This window comes from Cololabis saira, chromosome 2 (genome assembly GCF_033807715.1).
Source record: "Cololabis saira isolate AMF1-May2022 chromosome 2, fColSai1.1, whole genome shotgun sequence".
Lineage (NCBI taxonomy): Eukaryota > Metazoa > Chordata > Actinopteri > Beloniformes > Belonidae > Cololabis > Cololabis saira.
Genome location: NC_084588.1, coordinates 21,441,354 through 21,460,348, shown reverse-complemented (window position 1 = coordinate 21,460,348; position 18,995 = coordinate 21,441,354). Strand labels below are relative to the sequence as shown.

Below are 18,995 nucleotides of genomic sequence, written 5' to 3'. Positions count from 1 at the left end.
ACAATAGATATATATGCGGCTGTTTGCCGCAACTGTTAAACTGTTTTATTTCAAATGACAGAAGATATTTAAATCCTATCAAATTTTCATGCATCTCCTGTGACTGTGTTAATTTTTTCCTAGATTTCCCTTCTACTCCCTTTCAAGTTGCTTATTTGAAGCAGTGCTGTCCACACATGCCAGAGAGCGGAGTACTCACCAAAGTACATTGGCCTTACGTATAATTTCCATCTACATTTACAATAACTATCCTTCAGATAAAAATGTTCAAAACAATGCACTCTTGACGACAAAGGTCAGCTGAGAGGTGGTGCCCTGCCGATTATAGAGCAGGAAGTAGAGCTCACTTGTGCACTGGAGACGCCTGAGGTCCACCGTGTTAAGCTTTGCGTCATTCAAGCTCTGTGTTGTTCTGCTATGTACAGATTTCCTGAGCTCATCTAATAATGCTAAATTTCTCTGAAAAGATTTAATTAGTTATTTTTTTTAAACAAAACAAATTTAGTTCTTTTGATGCTTACTTTAGAGCGGACACGACAAAAATGACTTTTTTATGTGGTTGTATTTTTATGTGAGTGTATATTTCATGGTTGACATATCAAAAACTCTGACATACATAATACAACTCTGTAACTAAGTTTTGGGCAGCCCGAGTTTAAAATCATGCCGTTCGGTGAGCCGTTTAGGGAAGATTTGCAGCGTACTGTGGCATCACAGACCAAGATCAGAGCAGATTTATCCAGCTCTGCTATCTCTATCTCCACCCAACTTCCCCATCTTTATCTCCACCTAACTTCACATGATGCAGCATTTTTCTCTACCTTGGGAAGTGGGTAGCACAAAACTCTTTCAGGAATTTCAAAACATGCACATCCTGGGGAGGAAAGGGATGGAGTCAAGTTGAGTGTTTTTATCCATCCCCCTTAAACTGTCTGCTATGAAAAGAAGTGAAAACACATGATCAAAAATGGAGTTTTGAACCATATCTCTGATATTTTGACCAAAGCGTGTCGCAGACTTTTCTTTCTATAATGAAATATCTGTCTTAGAGGCGATCACACATCGCATAAAATGTAGTCACATTAAGGTATGGCTCAATGTATGTGAAAATAACCTATAAACTGTGTTAACTCGGTAAGCTCCAGGTCAGCTACCGGTGTGTGTATAGCACAGGGAGTTTGCTGCCAAGTCCCAAGTGGCTGGGGGGCCAGACCAGGTGGATTAAAAGTTTTCCAGCAACCAGTTAAAATGGTTGCTAAAAAACGGTGCAATTTTTTCTGCTTGTTCATTTTGGCCCCCATTATTAAAGTAAATATAATGACACAAACAACAAACTGTGTGATGTCCAGATATGTGTACACCAGGTCTTAGGAGGTTAAAAGCGATTCACCTCACTCAGTGGTTTGCAAACACAAACTATGCAGGTAATGGTGATGTTTATGCTGCGTTATGGTTGGTTTATGTGTCAAGGTCAGAGTCATGCAAAGCCTATACAGAAGCCAAGAAAAGGTCTGTGATTATTTGAGCACATATGTGTGTCTGTTCATGCAAAGTTTGTCTCTGAGACATATTCAAGTTTAGACCTCCAAATCACTAGCTGGCAGCAGAATTGCTGCTGTTTCTTCAAGCAACAGTGACTGGCAACAAAAGATCCAAGATAACCCAGATTCTCTGATTATGTGAGGAGCTCATAAACGCTGCCTAACAGTCACTTTACTGAAACTACTGCAACGCAGAGAAAAGCTATTATGTGACAGGGGATGTCGAGCACAAGCATCAGGCCAGAGCTTCTAAAATCAGAAAACAACTGAAGGCAAAGTACTTGGGTTTACGAGTAAAACTGATTTAATTGGGGGTTGTTGTAATTTAAATTTGTGGAATATGGTGCTATCTAAACACATACAAATGTAGATTGCATTTGCTTTTTAGGTGTTCTATATATGGAGGTGGTGGGGGACTGAAGGATGGCATAATCCGTAATGTTACACAACAGTAGGTAATGAGTTCAATATTTACTAAACAGAAATGCTCAGGTGTAAGCTTTGCTGTTATGGTTTGTCATGCGGTGCGTCCGAAATGCCATACTAAACAGTATATACTAAAAAGTATACTTAAGTTCGGCACACTTTTGATTAAATATTAATAGTGTGCATTAATTCGGACGTACTATTAAGAGCGCACATGTCACTTCCTGCCGTTGGGAGGAAGTGACGTGTCACAGCATCAGTAACAGTGCACCGCTCCGCTATTTCCCGTTTATTCTGGCCGAAACAAGATGACATTATATAATATTATTATATACGGATATTATAATATTAATATTATATAATATTATTATTATACTTAATATTATACTTATGACATATACGTATCACTTAGCAACCAAACACCGCTGCATTGCATTGTGGGAAGTTTCTGCTCAGCTAGTGTCCATCAATCCATACTAATAATTTCTCCGGAATGAGTATGGATAGAGCAAACTATTGAGTACGTTCTAATGTTTCGGACGCACTAAAAAATCTTGCATACTCATTTTGCATACTCATTAGGGTGGAAGTATGCAATTTCGGACGCAGCCATGCTGTCCACTTTCACGTTACAGATGTCATTCTAGCTCAGGCGTATATGGAAAGTTTGATGTGCTGGGGTCTTTGACAAGAAACTATCAAAGTGTTGAAGTGTAGGTAACCTGTTGATGTGCTGAAAACATGACGGATTTGCAACAGGAGTTTGAGCATTTATTAGCCCTTAGCTCGGCCCTCCAGCTTCCAGGATCTCAACAAATAATTAAAAAAAAAAAAACCCTAGAGGCAAATCTGTTCGTTTTCCCTTAGAAAGCACTTCAACATTAATGCATATTATTACCTTGAGAATGTTCGAAAGTCCACCAAACATGAGTTTGTAAAGCCAGAGTTTTCTCCACATCACTCCTCTAACTGGTTCATTTCTCAATGACTGGCCAGTATTTGTGGACAATCCTGATGGAAACTGCAGACAGAGCGTGTCCAAGCTGTCCTCTCAATCCGGTCTTTTATTATCATATTACATTCATACATACGTTTTTTTGCACACTGTACTGGTGTGCCTTTTGGCCAGGTCTCCATCGAAAAAGAGATTTTATCTCAAGGGACCTCCTGGTAAAATAAAGGTAAAATAAAATAAAATAAAAATGCAATCACCAGGTGTGTAAGGTACACAGGAAATGCAGCTTTGCTGCTCCGTCATAAAGTTGCAAGGTGGGAAAAAAAAGGTCAAAACCCAAAGTAATAGGACTTTTCAAAGTTCTAAAATAATGAAATCTTACAGTGATGAATTTGATTAAATCATGATATTTCCAGCTCCCCAAAATGACTTTGTCTTTGTAACGTCATACCTCCAGTAAACAAAGCAAGGTCTCTATGCAGTATTCATTCATTTCAACCTCACACAGCTCCCTCCATACGTACAGATATGTTTTCACATGCATTTCCCTTCATTAGGATCAAACTGAGTTTATTTTGAAAAATTCATGGGAGTGATGATTTTAAAGGAAACCCATAGACGGCGTTTACTCCACTACCAGTCATTGTAAATTGATTAAACAGAGAAGATAGATCAAGGCCGCCAAGAACTCTCTCCAGCGTTCACCTTCAAGGTATTTCTGTCCTTATCCAGATTACACTGAAATCCCCATAAGACCGAGACAATCCTAAGCTATCCAGGGCTCTGGGGCAACCCCTTACTAAGACCTCCCTTTTTTCTTTGCCACACCCTCCCTGGAGGCCTGCTTCACTTTCTGTTTTATTCACACCTTCTCCTCCTTTTTAATGCCTCCATTTTACATGGTGTAGAAAAATAAAATTAAAAATAAAAAAAAACCTCCTGCCAGTGAGTTACTTTTCACTTTGAGCTATGTGCAGTTAATGATCTGGTGGGAGCAGGTTTTGTACAGGTAAGGTCAAAGGCCAAAGAAAAGAACGAGCTGAAAGTGTTTAGAAAATCTAAGTTGAACACTGCCTCACTGCCTGGTCCAAGCGCACTACAGCAGTCTTACTGGGAACCTTTCCATTGTCGATAACTCCTCCTCCTCCACCTCCTCCTCCTCCTCCTAGTCCGGCCAAATGGATTAAAAAAAGGAAAGCACAGCACAAACACCAGGGCACATTAGTAAGAGTTCATTCACCTACAGTAATAATGTTGCCAATGAAATACCCAACTGTAAAATCTAAATGATCTCACCTCTCCTGTTGCCAAAAGACAGGATTACAGTTAGCAATGTGTCCAGTGTGGCCTCCCCACCCGTACTCTGTCTTCAACTCTGCATGACTCCACCTCTCCACAACACTTTATATGTTTTTGAAAGCATTATAAATGGTTCTTTTGAGGTCTTCGGATGACTGAGTGCGCAGTAGATAATCAAAACCTCCCTTTCTGACACACACACTCAAACACACACACACACACACAAGACCCCTCCCTCTTCACCTGCTAAAACAGGAGCACTGATGTCACTGTTGCATGAGAGATTAGTGAGTGACATGAGCTGCAGCTTGGCACACAAACTATACTTGATATAAACACAGACACAACAGCCACACAAGAAGATAAAGTCTGAGGTTTGCTCGCCCATTACTTACAGTATAGTGCAGTTTTTTCAGTCAACAATGACATGTTACAGAGGTTCTGGAAAGTGTAATAGATCAAAATATATGGGAATAGTTACATATGCTATGAAAATCAATGTAAAGATAAGAAAGACAAGACGCAAATGTTTTGCATGTTACACCCAAGTATGAATCCACAAAGACTTTTTCAAGGTATGAAAGAGCAACCATGGCTGAAAATTATGCAATACTTCACAAAAAGACCACCTACCGCTTCCATAGGAATTAAGAGGTAAAGCAGCAGTCAGGTACCGCTAATCAAACGATGTTATGATTGGCAGCAACAATTTCAATGCCTAGAAAATTATTCACAAATGGAAAAACATTCAAGACAGTTGCCAATCTTCCCAGAAGTAGATGCCACAACAAGTTCCCCTCAAGGTCAAGCCATCCAATATGCAAGGAAATTGAAAAAAGAAAAGGAAAACAAGTCCAACAGCTACATGTCAGACTGTCCAAGCCGCATGTCATATGTGAAAGTACAGGACAGTGCAATTAGAAAACACTGCACGAGTACAGTTTGTTTGGGAGCGTTGCTAGGAGAAACTCTCTTCTCTCTAAAAAGAACACTGCACAGCTTATGGCTGGCCACCCTGAAAATGTTTAAAATCTTAATGGCTCTCCAAAATACAAGACCCCATACAAAATTTTAAAAGAAAGGCAAAATATTAATAGTTTTGTTCATATTGTGGATTGCAGCAATAAAATTCAATCAGCACACAAAAGACTAAAAGTTTGAGTTCATAAAAACCACAAGAGTCCTGGATGTAAGCAAAGGAAATGACACGAAATCAAACAACTTCAGTGTAAACAACATGTAGATGGGCAAGAAGAAGCAACAGCGGCGGTGTCTGTTTTAATCTAATATTTTCACATGAAAAATTAAAAGACAAGGATTTACACCAAGTGTTAAAGATCATGTGATCAGGTACTGTGTCATGGATGTCACATGTTTTTTCTATTTTTAGTGCATCTCAGGGCTCTTTTGGATAAATAAATACTATTTACTTTGACACTGCTTGATTAAATTAACCTTAAATCACAGGTAATTCTCACTCCATCTAACTTGAAGACTGTGTATTGTTACATTCCACACAACAATCCACAGAGCATGTGAGCATTTGTCATCAGGGTTCTCCACATACAAAGACCCATTACACAGGATAAGATAATCAGTGGAGTGACAGTCCCAGAGGGAGAATTAAGACCAAAAATCAGCCAAGATCATCTTGCCTGCTTTGGGTTTGCAAAGTTGCATATAAACACTTTTGTAACAATGACCTTTGGAACGACTAAAGTTTATGTATTTTGTCATAATGCACAATGCCAAATTTGGAGAAAACCAAACAAAGGATATTGGCAGTAACACCTCATGCCAACTGTTAAGCATGGCAGTAGAAAAATGGTGATCAAAGCTTGTTTTGCAGCTGCAGGACCTCAACACCTTGCAGATGTTGACTCAACAATGAAATCCATTTGTACACCCGAGTCAAACATGACGGCATTTGTCTGTCACCTAAATCTTGAGTGAAATTGGTTCCTCCAACATTATTCAAAGCACGCTTGTGGAATTGAAATTAAAAGAATCATCAGGCTTCAATGGCACAGTCAAAGCCAAGTCCTCAACTTGACTGAAATGATGTGGTGGCACCTTAAGAAGTCTTTGCATAAATGCATGCTTGCAACGCTGTGAAGGAGAGTGCACCACAATTCTCATGAGAGCCTGATAACGTCATGCAGAAAACAATTACTTAAAGTTACTGCTGCTAAGGGTGACTCTATGACCCATTTATTCCAAGTTAGACATTCTGTCCACTTCTACATTTTGAGTTAGCTTTTGTGTTTGTATGTTTGCATGTGGATATGTGTGAACTATTTACTTTGAGTAATATTTTATAGGTAGTACAATATTTCAGATGGATACAAGAAGCTTTACTGGTTTTACTGGATACAATTCAAACCTGTAAAGGAATGTAATCAGGCTGACGCAACAGGTGATTTTCACAGACATGCAGGAATGTTTCTGCTATTGTTCACCTCTATTATAACTTATCAGAGTGCTCTGCCATCTTTCATTGTTTCCCTTATGCATGTCAAAATTCTTAATGGGGGACGTAGTCTCATAGTTTCCACTGAAACATTCATAGATCTCTTACGGTTTCCAAAAGGCAGTCTAGATATAGTTTAAATAAATGCTTTTAAGATTGGTGCATGTCTTCAGAGGATTCCCAGCTAACAGGCTAGAAAAGCAACAATCTGAATCAATTTGATCACATTAAGGCTCAATTGTGAAAGCTATTCTAAACTGTCACAGGAAAAAATTGCAAAAAGACAATTTCATTAACAGACAAGATCAGATCTACACAATACGAGAGTGGATGATATCAAAGTACCACATAAAAATCTTTAACCCTGATTGACTAAAATTGACTTGGCAGAATACTTTTTACTTTTGGATCCCAGGAGGCCCAGTAGGCAGCTCGGAAATATCAAGGGCCGTGTTTCGTTGGCTCCTAAAGGCAAGTATATTTTTAGACATCTAAGGAAGGTTTGACTGGCTCATTTAAAGTTCTGCAAGTTATCAGAAAAATAAATAAATAATTTGGATATCATGGTCAAAAGTCAAACATTAGAAAGATGCTCAATAACTCAGCAAAGTGACAAGGAAGAGGAACTGGTTTTTGCTCCCCTACAACTGACGAGAATGTTACTGTGCAAATACACACACACACACACACACACACACACACACACACACACACACACACACAAAATTAGCAATATGCCCAATGAAAATGGTAAAGGATAAACTGTATCTTCTACAATGGTACAGGAAAATCTTTACAAGGAAAGAGAGCAGACTGTCCAGTGAATGTCTTTGTCACAGCTCTGTCTAACAAACGAAGAGTGAGACAAGCTCTGCTGGGTTAATGCGGTGTTCAACAGGTGAATGAGAGTGTTGCGTCACTGCTGCAGCCAATAAGCTGCAAGCTTGTTCACTGGTCTCTTTTGTTCTTCAGACAAAGAAGGTCTAAAACGAAGTCAAAACCTTTTAAAGTATAACTGTCACGTTTTTTGAGTCAGACAGCAGTCATGTGCATAATGTTTATAATGCAAGACAAATGTTGTAAGGCATTGCAAAACCTGCTGCAGAGAATGCCCATCAACATACTCTGCTGTATTCTGGCTATAAGGACAGAGGTGTTACGGTGCATGAAACTGTCCAGAGTACTCCAACAACCAGATGTCGATAACACGGCTGTTAAGATTCTTAACGTGGGGTGTTGTGCGTGGTTACAGCAGAGCATAATCGCCACATAAGGCTCTATTCCAGAAGAGATTAAAGACATGTCTGTTGAGACTGAAACCTTGACACAGTGTAAGATAGATGACTCTCATACGAACGCTCCTTCTGAAAGAACAATAGTAATGTGCTCAGTGCATGGTGGACTTTTCAAAACCTCTCATGAGTGTGGAATTGTGACATGAAGTGAGAGTATGTGGGTGTATTCACATGTGGGAAAGAAAAAAAAAGACATGACATATAGAGGAAAACAGTTGAGAAGCCATCAAGGGAACAAAGACGTTTTTAGAGAAGGGAGACAAATAATTAAAAGGGTGGGGCAAAAGCAAAAACAGTAGGATTTTAGTAAACCCTTATTCTATATTTAGTCAAGAAAAGTTAAACAAAGAACAGGAAGTTATTTTGTTAAGCTCTCCATAAAGACTGGAAAGTAGAGGACTAAACAACTATGGCTTTGCCTGGAGGTGGTCATGCCTGTAAACCAAGAAAGTTTGCATGTTCAAACCATTATATCAGTATAATTTAGCAGACCCTTTCATCCAAGGCGACTTACAAGTGAGGAACTAAATGATTATATTATATATCCTTACTCTCACACCTCCAATTCCATCATCCATCCATCATCTACACCTGCTTATTTCTATTAAGGATCTCAGGGACGAAGCCCTTGTATTTCACCACTCCTCATAATGGATATGTACTTCATGGCCCTTAAGGCATACGTTTCCACACGTTGCCAGAGCTAGTGTGTTGATAAAATATTAAGTTCATATGAATAGTTGATTTCCAGTAACTGGGTTGAAATACCAGCCAATGCAAAAATACACAAAAATGAGAATCAGAACCTCCTATGTCTGCCCTGCACGAGACAAATTCTGTATAGAAAAGGCTGGACAAGCCAACTAACTTCAGATATTTTGTTTTTGATTTCGATTCATTCATTATTTAATTTGTTCCATGTGGTATGTTTTATCCGTTACCTGTGCACAAATAATTGATTAGTGACCTTACGGATATTTTCATGGCAAATTAATAAGCAAAGGAATTAGAGGGAGGACAAAGTAGCAAAACACACACCCACACAATTTAATACAGGACTTCTTGCTATGAAAGATCATCTCCCTTAACACTCCATGGCCATGGAGCAGAGAGCTACATTTGAAATACTCATCAAACGGCATGACATCATATCCCCAAGAGATGTTCAGATATTGGGGACTGGAGTGTCCAAGGATGAGCTTTAAAGGCCACCAGTGGACCTGAGTCTGCTCACATCTACATTCCTGTGGGCTCCTGAACATGAACAGAGAGCGCCGCTACAAAGTAAACACTTGAAGTGCCTTGTTTTGGAAGAATACCCTTTCAATAATCTCATAAAACTATCACATGCTGACCTTATGATACTAAATTCTTAACCTGGAGGGGGAACAGAAGTAGCTTTGGATGTGGCCTTATTAGCTAAGACTATTTAAAAAAAACAATGGGAGGTTCTGTTTTGTAAGTGCATGCAACCAGTTGATACCCCACAGTGAAAGACTGAGCTGAAGAGAGCTGCTGTAAACTCAGGATCACAAAAGGGATTTATCATGACATACAGGCATGATTCCTACAGTCAGACAACTGAAGAGACCGGTTCTTAGAAATGAAATGTGTTGATACTGTAATGACTCATACAAAAACAAGAGAGATAAGCTGTACAACCGACTTCACATCAATCAGTGGAGTTCGGTTGTTGCTTGGGCCCCATCTTGTTTCCTATCGGCTCCTTCTGCTCATGCGCCGGTAGAGATAAATGACTAGGCAGAAAAAAATTACCCCCTTCTGCCCCAATACTGCCCCTGCTTACACTCGAGATTAGGATGGAAATACATGTACTATATACTGCAGGGACACTTGCTTAAAACAAAACAAAACCATTTTTAGGAGCTGTATTTCAGCACTTAGCAAAGTTTTTCATACGTATCTGAATTTAAGTTGTCCCAGTCTTTCCATTATTTTATAAGTGAAAACAACAAGTCTGAAAAGAGAAAATCATCATGTGGGAAAATTAACATGTTCTCTTTCCTTCAAAGAGTGGCTGGGCTAACTGTTGGAGCTAAAGGTGAGGACCTCAGCCATCCAAAAGCGGCTCAGAGTAGTCAGTCACTGCTCCTCCATACTGAAAAAAGCCAAATAAAGTGGTTTGGACATCTGGCCGGGCTGCCTGCTGGACACCTTCCAGATGAGGGGGTTTAGGACATCCTATTGGAAGAAGGCCTCAGGGCAGATCCAAGAACTCGCTGGGAAGATTGTATCTCTTGGTTGGCCTGGGAACGCCTTGGTTTTCCCCAGGTTGGAAGAGGAGAGGGAAGTCTAATGATATCTGTTCAAGTTCTCTAGGGATGGATGGATGGATGGATGGATGGATGGATGGATGGATGGATGGATGGATGGATGGATGGATGGATGGATGGATGGATGGATGGATGGATGGATGGATGGATGGATGGATGGATGGATGGATGGACGGACGGACGGACGGACGGACGGACGGACGGACGGATGGATGGATGGATGGATGGATGGATGGATGTTCTTGCCTAGTGCAATACAAAGATAGGAGCCTTGTGTATGTATCCTAGATAGGAAGCTGCAGACAGTATCTATATTTATCTTAACATAGAAACTGGAAACAGTAGGGCAAATGCCAGTTTGTCTCTCTCTAAATATAAAACACCACATGCTCCAGCACCTTTGAAGTTAACCAATTAACATTTTTTAAATATATATTTTTTTTTTCTCATTTAAACCATGCCACAATAGTACCAAGATATTGCCCCAAAGGGACTCCTGCTCCTTGCTATGGCATGGTGCCACGAGTTAGTGCCATGCACTGAGCTATAAAAGACCACTGTGCCTAAAGTACACCCTGGACATCTCTGACAGATGTAGAAAAGCACAGTTTTTCATGTGGTCCATATAGCAGCTGTAAGACAAAGACAACAACACCACCATAGAAGTCAAGAGAACATTGGAATTTCTCCGGGTGCACAGAGGAGGACTGTTCTTATCATGTATTAAATTATCCATTTAGTTGTGACAGTAAAAACAGCTGCCCGTTACAGTAGGTCGACATTAAACTATGAACCGTGGGTATTCCAAGAGCATGATCTTAGACCAAAAGTAATAATGTGCAACAATAATTAAAAAAAAAGAGAGAGAGAAGAGGGCAGAAAAAGTCTGATAGCCAAATGAAAGGGGGGAAGAAAGAAAAAGAGCCAATATCAGTCTCCGTCCTCCCAGCCAGCAGAAAAAGCACAGTGGATTAATTCATCACCATGCTAAGCCTTTGCCCTTCTCTGGAATGAATTACCCAATGATTCTCAAGTTAGACTAAACACACACACACACACACACACACACACACACACACACACACACACACACACACACACACACACACACACACACACACACACACACACACACACACACACACACACACACACACACACACACACACACACACACACACACACACACACACACACACACACACACACACACTACTGGTCAGAGAGAGCGCACGGCCGCAGACACAGTGGGAGAGAAAACCTGACAAATGCATGCAGGCTGCTCAGGTCAGAGAAGTATCATATCTTACTAAACACTCTTCAAAAGTGAGATGAAACATGTGACGTATAGAGATATTAAGTTAGAACTAGCTGAGGGTGTTCCAGGTGAGAGAAAACCAACCTCATATGCCCTGTCACCCCTGGCTTTGGGAGGGTTGGGTTAAATGGGGGAATTCTGGAGGTGCAGCTGAGTGATTCCACCTCTTAAAATAATCCAGTGTGGATTGAGATTTCTCCATTCTCCAACCCTTTCAACTTTTCCAAACTGTACTGTTTCTTCTCTTTGATCTTAAAATTAATTCACTTTATTTTGTTTTATCACAAATTAATTCTTCACAATGACAAAGCCAAAACAGACCAGAATTTTAGTAATTTATTTAAAAGAAAAGAACTGAATAGTCTCAATGTACATATGAAAAAAAAGTTAGTTTTTTTTTAATCACAGAAAATGAGCTCTGGCACATCCTACTCCTGTCACTGTTCATAAATGCTTCGACAGCTTGACTAGACTCCAAAACCAACCAGTCAATATAAATCGCACCACCACAAAGCCCGGTTTTGATTGTGATACACACTCAAATCTTTTTCCGTTTTTTCTACCTGTGGCAAGATCTTGAAGATGATACAAACCAATTCTGCAGTATTTAAAGAGTCCAAAGGAATCCAGCAACCTTTTGCCACTCAGATAACCGACAAATGGTTATTAATAATGGGATCCGTAGTTCCTTCGTGGAAGAGAACCTTACAAATGACAGAACAATCAGGTCTTTATGGTTGAGGGATCATGCAGAAACTGTTCCTCCATTAAAAGTATATCTCAACCTTCTGGCCTTCATCTAAAGATGCACCCGAAAGACTCTCAGTCCATGAGAATAAAAATCCTCTGATCTAATGAAATGAGGATTGATCCACTGGGCCACAGTTAACACCAGCTCCCTTTCAGCAGTGTCATTGAAATCCCTTCCATATACTGCTGTTTTGCCAGAGCCCCTGAATTTACCCAACACAAAAAGCAGTCTTTGGTGCCAGTTTTCAAGACATCACTTGTCAGTATCCAATAATAATGGTTCAAAGTAAGAAGCGTTGCCTTTTAACCAAACCACAATATTTCACTAAACCTAACCAAGATCGTTCCTAATCCTAACCGAGCAGCTCTGTATGATGCCTCAAAGAAACCAAACAGTGAGGGAATTTGAAAATGTTGGCAGAGGGAACCAGCTATTGAGCATTACCTCATTGATATCATTTCCGGTTAAACATGGTGGTGGTGGAATCATTATTTGGCAAGCATGTTTTTCTGCAACAGGAGCTGGGAGGGTAGACATGACTGCACAAGGACTGAGAGAGAAAAAGCACAGAGCAACCCAGAGTGCTCAGGAACTCAGGGTCAGACTGCAGCACTAACACTTCAAGAAGACAGGGATAATGTATGGCTCATTCCCGAGAGAACTCGTATAGTTAAATGCGATAGTGTTTTATTCTGTCTGTCCAGATCACACCTAAATTGATTAATTTAAAAAAAGATAGAAAAAGGTTTGGTGCAAGAGCGTGGATTGTGATGCCGAGCAGTAGGCCCAGATATGTTGAGTAGGATGCACTTGAAATGCCTCTGGTGTGACTTAAATCACCAGAATGGGAGCACTTTGGGATTCCACTTTGGTGTCCCTGTCGAGTTTATTGACAACGGTTTGCATTGAACCAACACATAGTTCATGATGCAGGTCAGACACAGCAGAGGTAACATCCAGAGGACAAATGTCGTCTGTTAAGCATCGAAGCAGATTTCACCTTGTAGCTAATAAATGTTGCATAAATAAACAGGTGATTTTTGCTTTTTTCAAAGTTTGTGGACAAAATGGTCTCACGATGTTATTGTTGGCACAAAAGGTACACATATAAATGGCAATATGTGGAGGATGGGCATGCATATGAAACTTCATCCTGCTGTGCACTAACTGAGGAAAAGTTAAAATAAAATTAAATAAAATAAAAAGACTGACCAATCCAAGTCACAACAAGTTACTAATCCAAGTAACCCTGGGAATATTTCAATTTTAAATGTTTAATCAACTTTAAAAAAATTAAAAACAACAATCTAAAAACAACTGCTTTTGCTTTGCAAAATACAATTAAGTAATTTGATGTGAAGTCTGAAACTCAAGAAAATGTGGAAACATCAAAAAAGTACTTCATGGGATGGAATCAGGCAGGAAGCAGGATGGCATTGCTCCCTAGATACTTGTAAGCTTAGCACCTTTTATTGCCCTTTTCCATTTATAATAAGAGGTAACAATAAGGCTTATTCTACATTTGCTGTGGAGGCAGGAGAGCTACTTGATTTCCTTGAGTGGGGGCAATCAGACTGGAAAATTCAAGGCCAGATAAATGGTGTTGTGTTTGGCTGAGGTCTTTGTCTGTTTGGCCTGACATGCACACAAGCGTGCAGACACACACACACACACACACACACACACACACACACACACACACACACACACACACACACACACACACACACACACACACACACACACACACACACACACACACACACACACACACAAGGGTGGAGGGGGGGGCACTATCACAGGACCTTGTACTTGAGCCTTATCATCACTGGAGCAGCCCAGATGGTAACATACCCTTGACAAAACCTCGCATCACACTCCCAAACTTCTATTGAATGTTTCTCACATTGCAAGCGCCAACACATGTTCTCTTCCTGCCTCTTTCTCTCAAAAAATATAATATAAACACATACATATGTATGTATGTATGTATGTATGTATGTATGTATGTATGTATGTATGTATGTATGTATGTATGTATGTATGTTTCTAACGTTCATACAGAAACTGCCTGCTCTCCCCATATCTTAAAGGGTGAATGTGTGTATTTTTTTCTGTCAGAATTGCAATGATTCAGTCCCAAGTAAACACATAGAAACTAAAAAATATCACATACAGTTATTTAAGATGACAGTTTCAAATACTTCCAATTGAATTGCGAATGCATTGCTGATTAATCTGCCAATTAGCTCTTTCCACACAGTTTGTTCAGAACTTTCATAATCCCCAAAGCCCAGTGTGACGTCTAGCCTGCTTCATCTGTTCAATAGCCCAAAACCAAAGAAACTTTATAGTTGCATAAGGCAATAAATATCAAAATAAATCTGCGGGAACCACAAATTTGCACAGTTAATTTCCAACCACATATTATATTTTTCTAGAATGGAAACATTGTGGACATCTTCTTTCTAAAATAAAGCACTACCCTCTCTTTGAGTCTGATATATTGTGAGAAATTAGGGCTTTTCAGCGACATTGTGTTGAAAAGAGGTCTTATTAAATCTCGGTGAAAGAAGAACACAATTGCAAAACAATCAATGGTCACTATTGATCACTTTTTGGGAGAGGAAATCAAACGAGGAACATTGCTTTGTATGACAGAGCCTTGTATGCTTCACAGGAACCTAATCTGCACGTGATCTCTAATGAGAGAGACTATAATGCAGTTTTGTGTACATTACGGAAAAATGTAATCTGGACACGCATGGGGAAAAGCTCGGAGGATGTTAAAGATGACACCTAGCAGAACAGGAATTAACCATTTCCATCAGGAGAAGATTTGTATACCATTAGTCTAACTCAATCAGGGAGCTAATTCAATCAAAGGCACAGTGGGCATCCTGACATGGGGGCATCTGTCACACTGACTTCTCACTGCATCCTGCGGTGACATTTGGCCACAAAATTCAGCTTGACAGAGGCCCTCGAATAGCCTGGAGTCTCTTCCAGACAAAACACACACATCCTCAAAAATGCACATGTACGCTCATGCGTGACGAAATTCACAAGATCACACTTTTTTTTTGTTTGTTTCTTTTTTTAAGCGGGGGCTTTGTTCTTGCAGATGCCTTCAATTGCATTTGTCCAAACATCACAGCACAAGCCATCTTTGACTTTATTTGTTAATGTTACTCCACTGGAGACATCATTGTTCTTTATTTAGACAGAATGACCGCTCCAAGCCAGGTACTGATTAATTACCAAGTTTCCCATCAATGGAATAATTCTTTTCAAGCTCACGTGAAAAACCAGGATCTTCACTTTTTAGTTTTCCTGCAAGGACTCTCCCTTCTAAACACACATCTACATTTCAATCGCTGTTATGTACTGACGTAACACCTTCTAAGTTTATTTAATGTAAATATTTATCAGCCAATACACAAAGGAGACTTATTGGTCTTTTCATTTTTTTTTGCAACAATGAAGCCCATTAATGAGATTTTACACATATATTTAGCGTATCCGTCATAAATCCCTACTTTCCATACAGCTTCTTCTATGTACTTGTGGCATTTAAATGTTAATTAATTGTCCACTTTCATGAATGAAACACAAAGTTAGGCAATGATAAGATCCCACGAGAAAGGATAAGCCTCTCAAAAGCACAACTGGTGGGAAGGTTAAGTAGAGGCCAAAAGTGCGTCAGCTGAAAAAGACCCAAGTCTGACAACAGATGTCAGTGCTTTATAACTTAGATTTCTGTTCTATAAAGTCAGCATTGTTCCCGCAGGACGATTACGCACATAGGGAAGATTTACAGGCATTGAAAACTGCAACAAATTCTTGCATTACTTGAAACTACACAGAAAGCTAAACCTAAAGTTAACCAGAAGTGCTGCTGACCCCCAGGACTTCCAGTGTATATGATGGCCTGGTTCCTCCAACTTAAAAAAAACAGCAAATGTGTCATGTCACAGTAATGTTATACTTCTTTAAATGAAAGCAAATGTCTCCAAAAAGGCTATAGAACCTACTGATTGTAAATGTAGAGAATGTCCTAAGTATGTCACACTGTCAAACTCAATATAGTTTTCATTTCTTTTGCTTATATCTAAATCTTTCTCATCTTTAGACAGATGAGCATTTTCTTTAAGACAGAAAATGCACTGTACTTGATAAAATAGAGGCCGAACAGCTCAAGTGCAACAGGCAAATGAGAACATTCTCACTCAGACACACACACACACACACACACACACACACACACACACACACACACACACACACACACACACACACACACACACACACACACACACACACACACACGTGTGTATGTAAATGTAATGAAAGTAGGTTCCCTCACCTTGCAGCTAGGGGGTTTTAGGGGTAGTCCAGCGGCAGGATTTCCTTGATGCTGAGTGGTGTTAGTCTGCTGGGGTGAGTGGGAATCCTCAGACCCTTTTTCACTGTGGTGGACCACCCTATCAGAGATATGAATACTTGAAGCACAGCCCATGCTTCAACCAACTTCAGCCTTTTTCTTTTTGCGCAAGTGCTTTACTTTGAGGCTACAAGAGTGTCATTCGCCCTCTCTGTGTATTTTGAAGGTCCACTCTTCCTCCTAAGGTTTATTTTTGTGAAAATATATATATATATAAATACATACATCTATGTATCATCTAGGCCACAGCAAAGCCGGTTCTCCAGTTGCTCTAACACAAGGCATGAATAATATATGTATCTAACCCCCACCCCACGACCAGGAAGCTGATTTCCTCCCTCTGTTTTTCACATGAAGTTAATTGGAGATCTTTAATCAAAGCAGCTGTCCTGTCCTCGAAAACTCTGGGTTCCGTTATTCTTCAGCTGCTCAGATCCCCATGGACGGTTTTTTATCCCTCACTCCGGCTCCTCTTCTCGCCTTCTTCGTACCACATCACCATTTTCTTATTTTTTCCCCTTAACTTCACTGTTACCAAGTAGGCCTAAAAAAACACACCATGCAGTTCCCCCCCCGGTCAGTTTCATGCATTAGTTTTTATCCATTTTTTTGGCGTCCGAGGTTTCAAGTGTAGTAGTCGTCCTCCTCCACGTCGGAGCCATCAAAAAAAAGGAAAAGAAAAAGAAAAAAAAAATATATGATTTATTTAAAAAAAAAAAAAAAAAATGTTTCTTTCTTTAACAATCTGGTTGTCCACTTGAGATCAAGACCAGAAAGCGATTCTCACGACACTTCCCTCCAGTTGTGAGCGGTTCATCATCAACAGGCTGGAATATTCACACTGCGGAGTGTTATTGTGGCCAGTCGCTCCCATGTCAAACACCCTTCAGAACACATAACGCCATGGAGCCCGGCGCAACACTCCGACAAACCGGCCCGAATTCACCAATTTAGGAAGCGGGGAAATCTTAGTGGATGGCTTGCAGTCTCCATTCAGACATCCGCTGCCCGGGCTGAGGATGATCCGCCTGATATAAGAGCTCCGAAACCACCGGGTGCGTTTGCTTACAGTGTCATCAGACTCCGCGATTTTCTCTCATTTTGGAGGCAAAAAAAAAAAAAAAAACGGGGATGCAGAAGCTGTCAGTGTGGATATGTGTGGAGGTACCACCTCTGGAGAATGCACGCGTTTCAGAAAGGACACACTGAGAGGAAAGGAAAAAAAAAAATCCCCCAAAAAAAAAGAAAGAAAAAAAAAAGGACCGTTCCGCGTCTCCAAGTTTCAGATCTGAAAGCGGGGGAAGGCAGGATGATTTCAAGCTGAGCGGAGATATATATAATAAGGCAGAATCGAGCTACATAATGCTGATTTAATGTTTGTCTTTTCTCTGCCTTCTCTGTGGCGTTTGCCCTTCCAATTCTTCAGCACTGCTTGACAGCGGCACATCCAATAAAAGCACCCGCAAGGATTGACCTACAGCCTTTACTGACGTGAATGCAAATGAGCTGCGCGCACTAATGGGAGCGCGGCTGCGCGGCGCTGGGCGCTCCTCCGCGTTCCGTGGGAACTTTGAAAGCAGGAAGCGGCCGAGCAGCGAGCAGCTCCGAGCTGGCTGCAGGTACTCTTGTCTCTGCTGCTGCTGTCCCTGCTTGCATGCGTGCAAACTGCGGGAAAAGGGCGTTGTTGAGTTTCGCAAGGTTTTAAGGGTGGTTTAGGGTTCCGCGTTAAATCGACGGCGTAGGGTACGCAGTGACGCACAACGTACGTTGCGCGTCGCCGCGTACACTACGCCGTTGATTTAACGCGGAACCATAAATCAGGCTTTAGAAGTGTCATTTTGCAGAGACGGATAATCGTCTTTGAATGGGGAAAACGTTTAGTTAAACTCGTGAATGTACAATTATTTATGAAAATGTTCATAAAAATCCCAAAAGATGTGTAAGTAACTGCAGATTTAAGAGATGGATGCAGATTTTTGTTACCAAAAGAAGTTAAAAGAAGATGTATTTCTTTTAAATGGGTCCAGCTGAATGAATGAATGAATGAATGAATGAATGAATGAATGAATTAAAAACTTTATTTAGAACATGCTAAAATATATATATATATATATATATATATATATATATATATATATATATATATATATTTAAACCAAAGAACAATAGTTAAATAATAATCATGATAAATACAGTATAATA

General features: G+C 40.1%; 1 protein-coding gene across 3 annotated transcripts in view; it reads right to left on the bottom strand.

The window, feature by feature from the left end:
• pde8a (phosphodiesterase 8A) overlaps positions 1–18,354 on the bottom strand; it is a 68,265-nt gene extending 49,911 nt beyond the window's left edge. For 2 of the 3 annotated variants that reach the window (XM_061740422.1, XM_061740431.1), the window contains exon 1: positions 16,716–18,353. In XM_061740422.1, coding sequence (XP_061596406.1) covers positions 16,716–16,868 — 153 coding nt within the window. In that variant the 5' untranslated portion in view covers positions 16,869–18,353. Of the gene's footprint in view, positions 1–16,715 lie in introns of all 3 variants that reach the window. The other variant, XM_061740439.1, reaches the window with a different exon arrangement.
• Between the last annotated feature and the right edge of the window lie 641 nt (positions 18,355–18,995).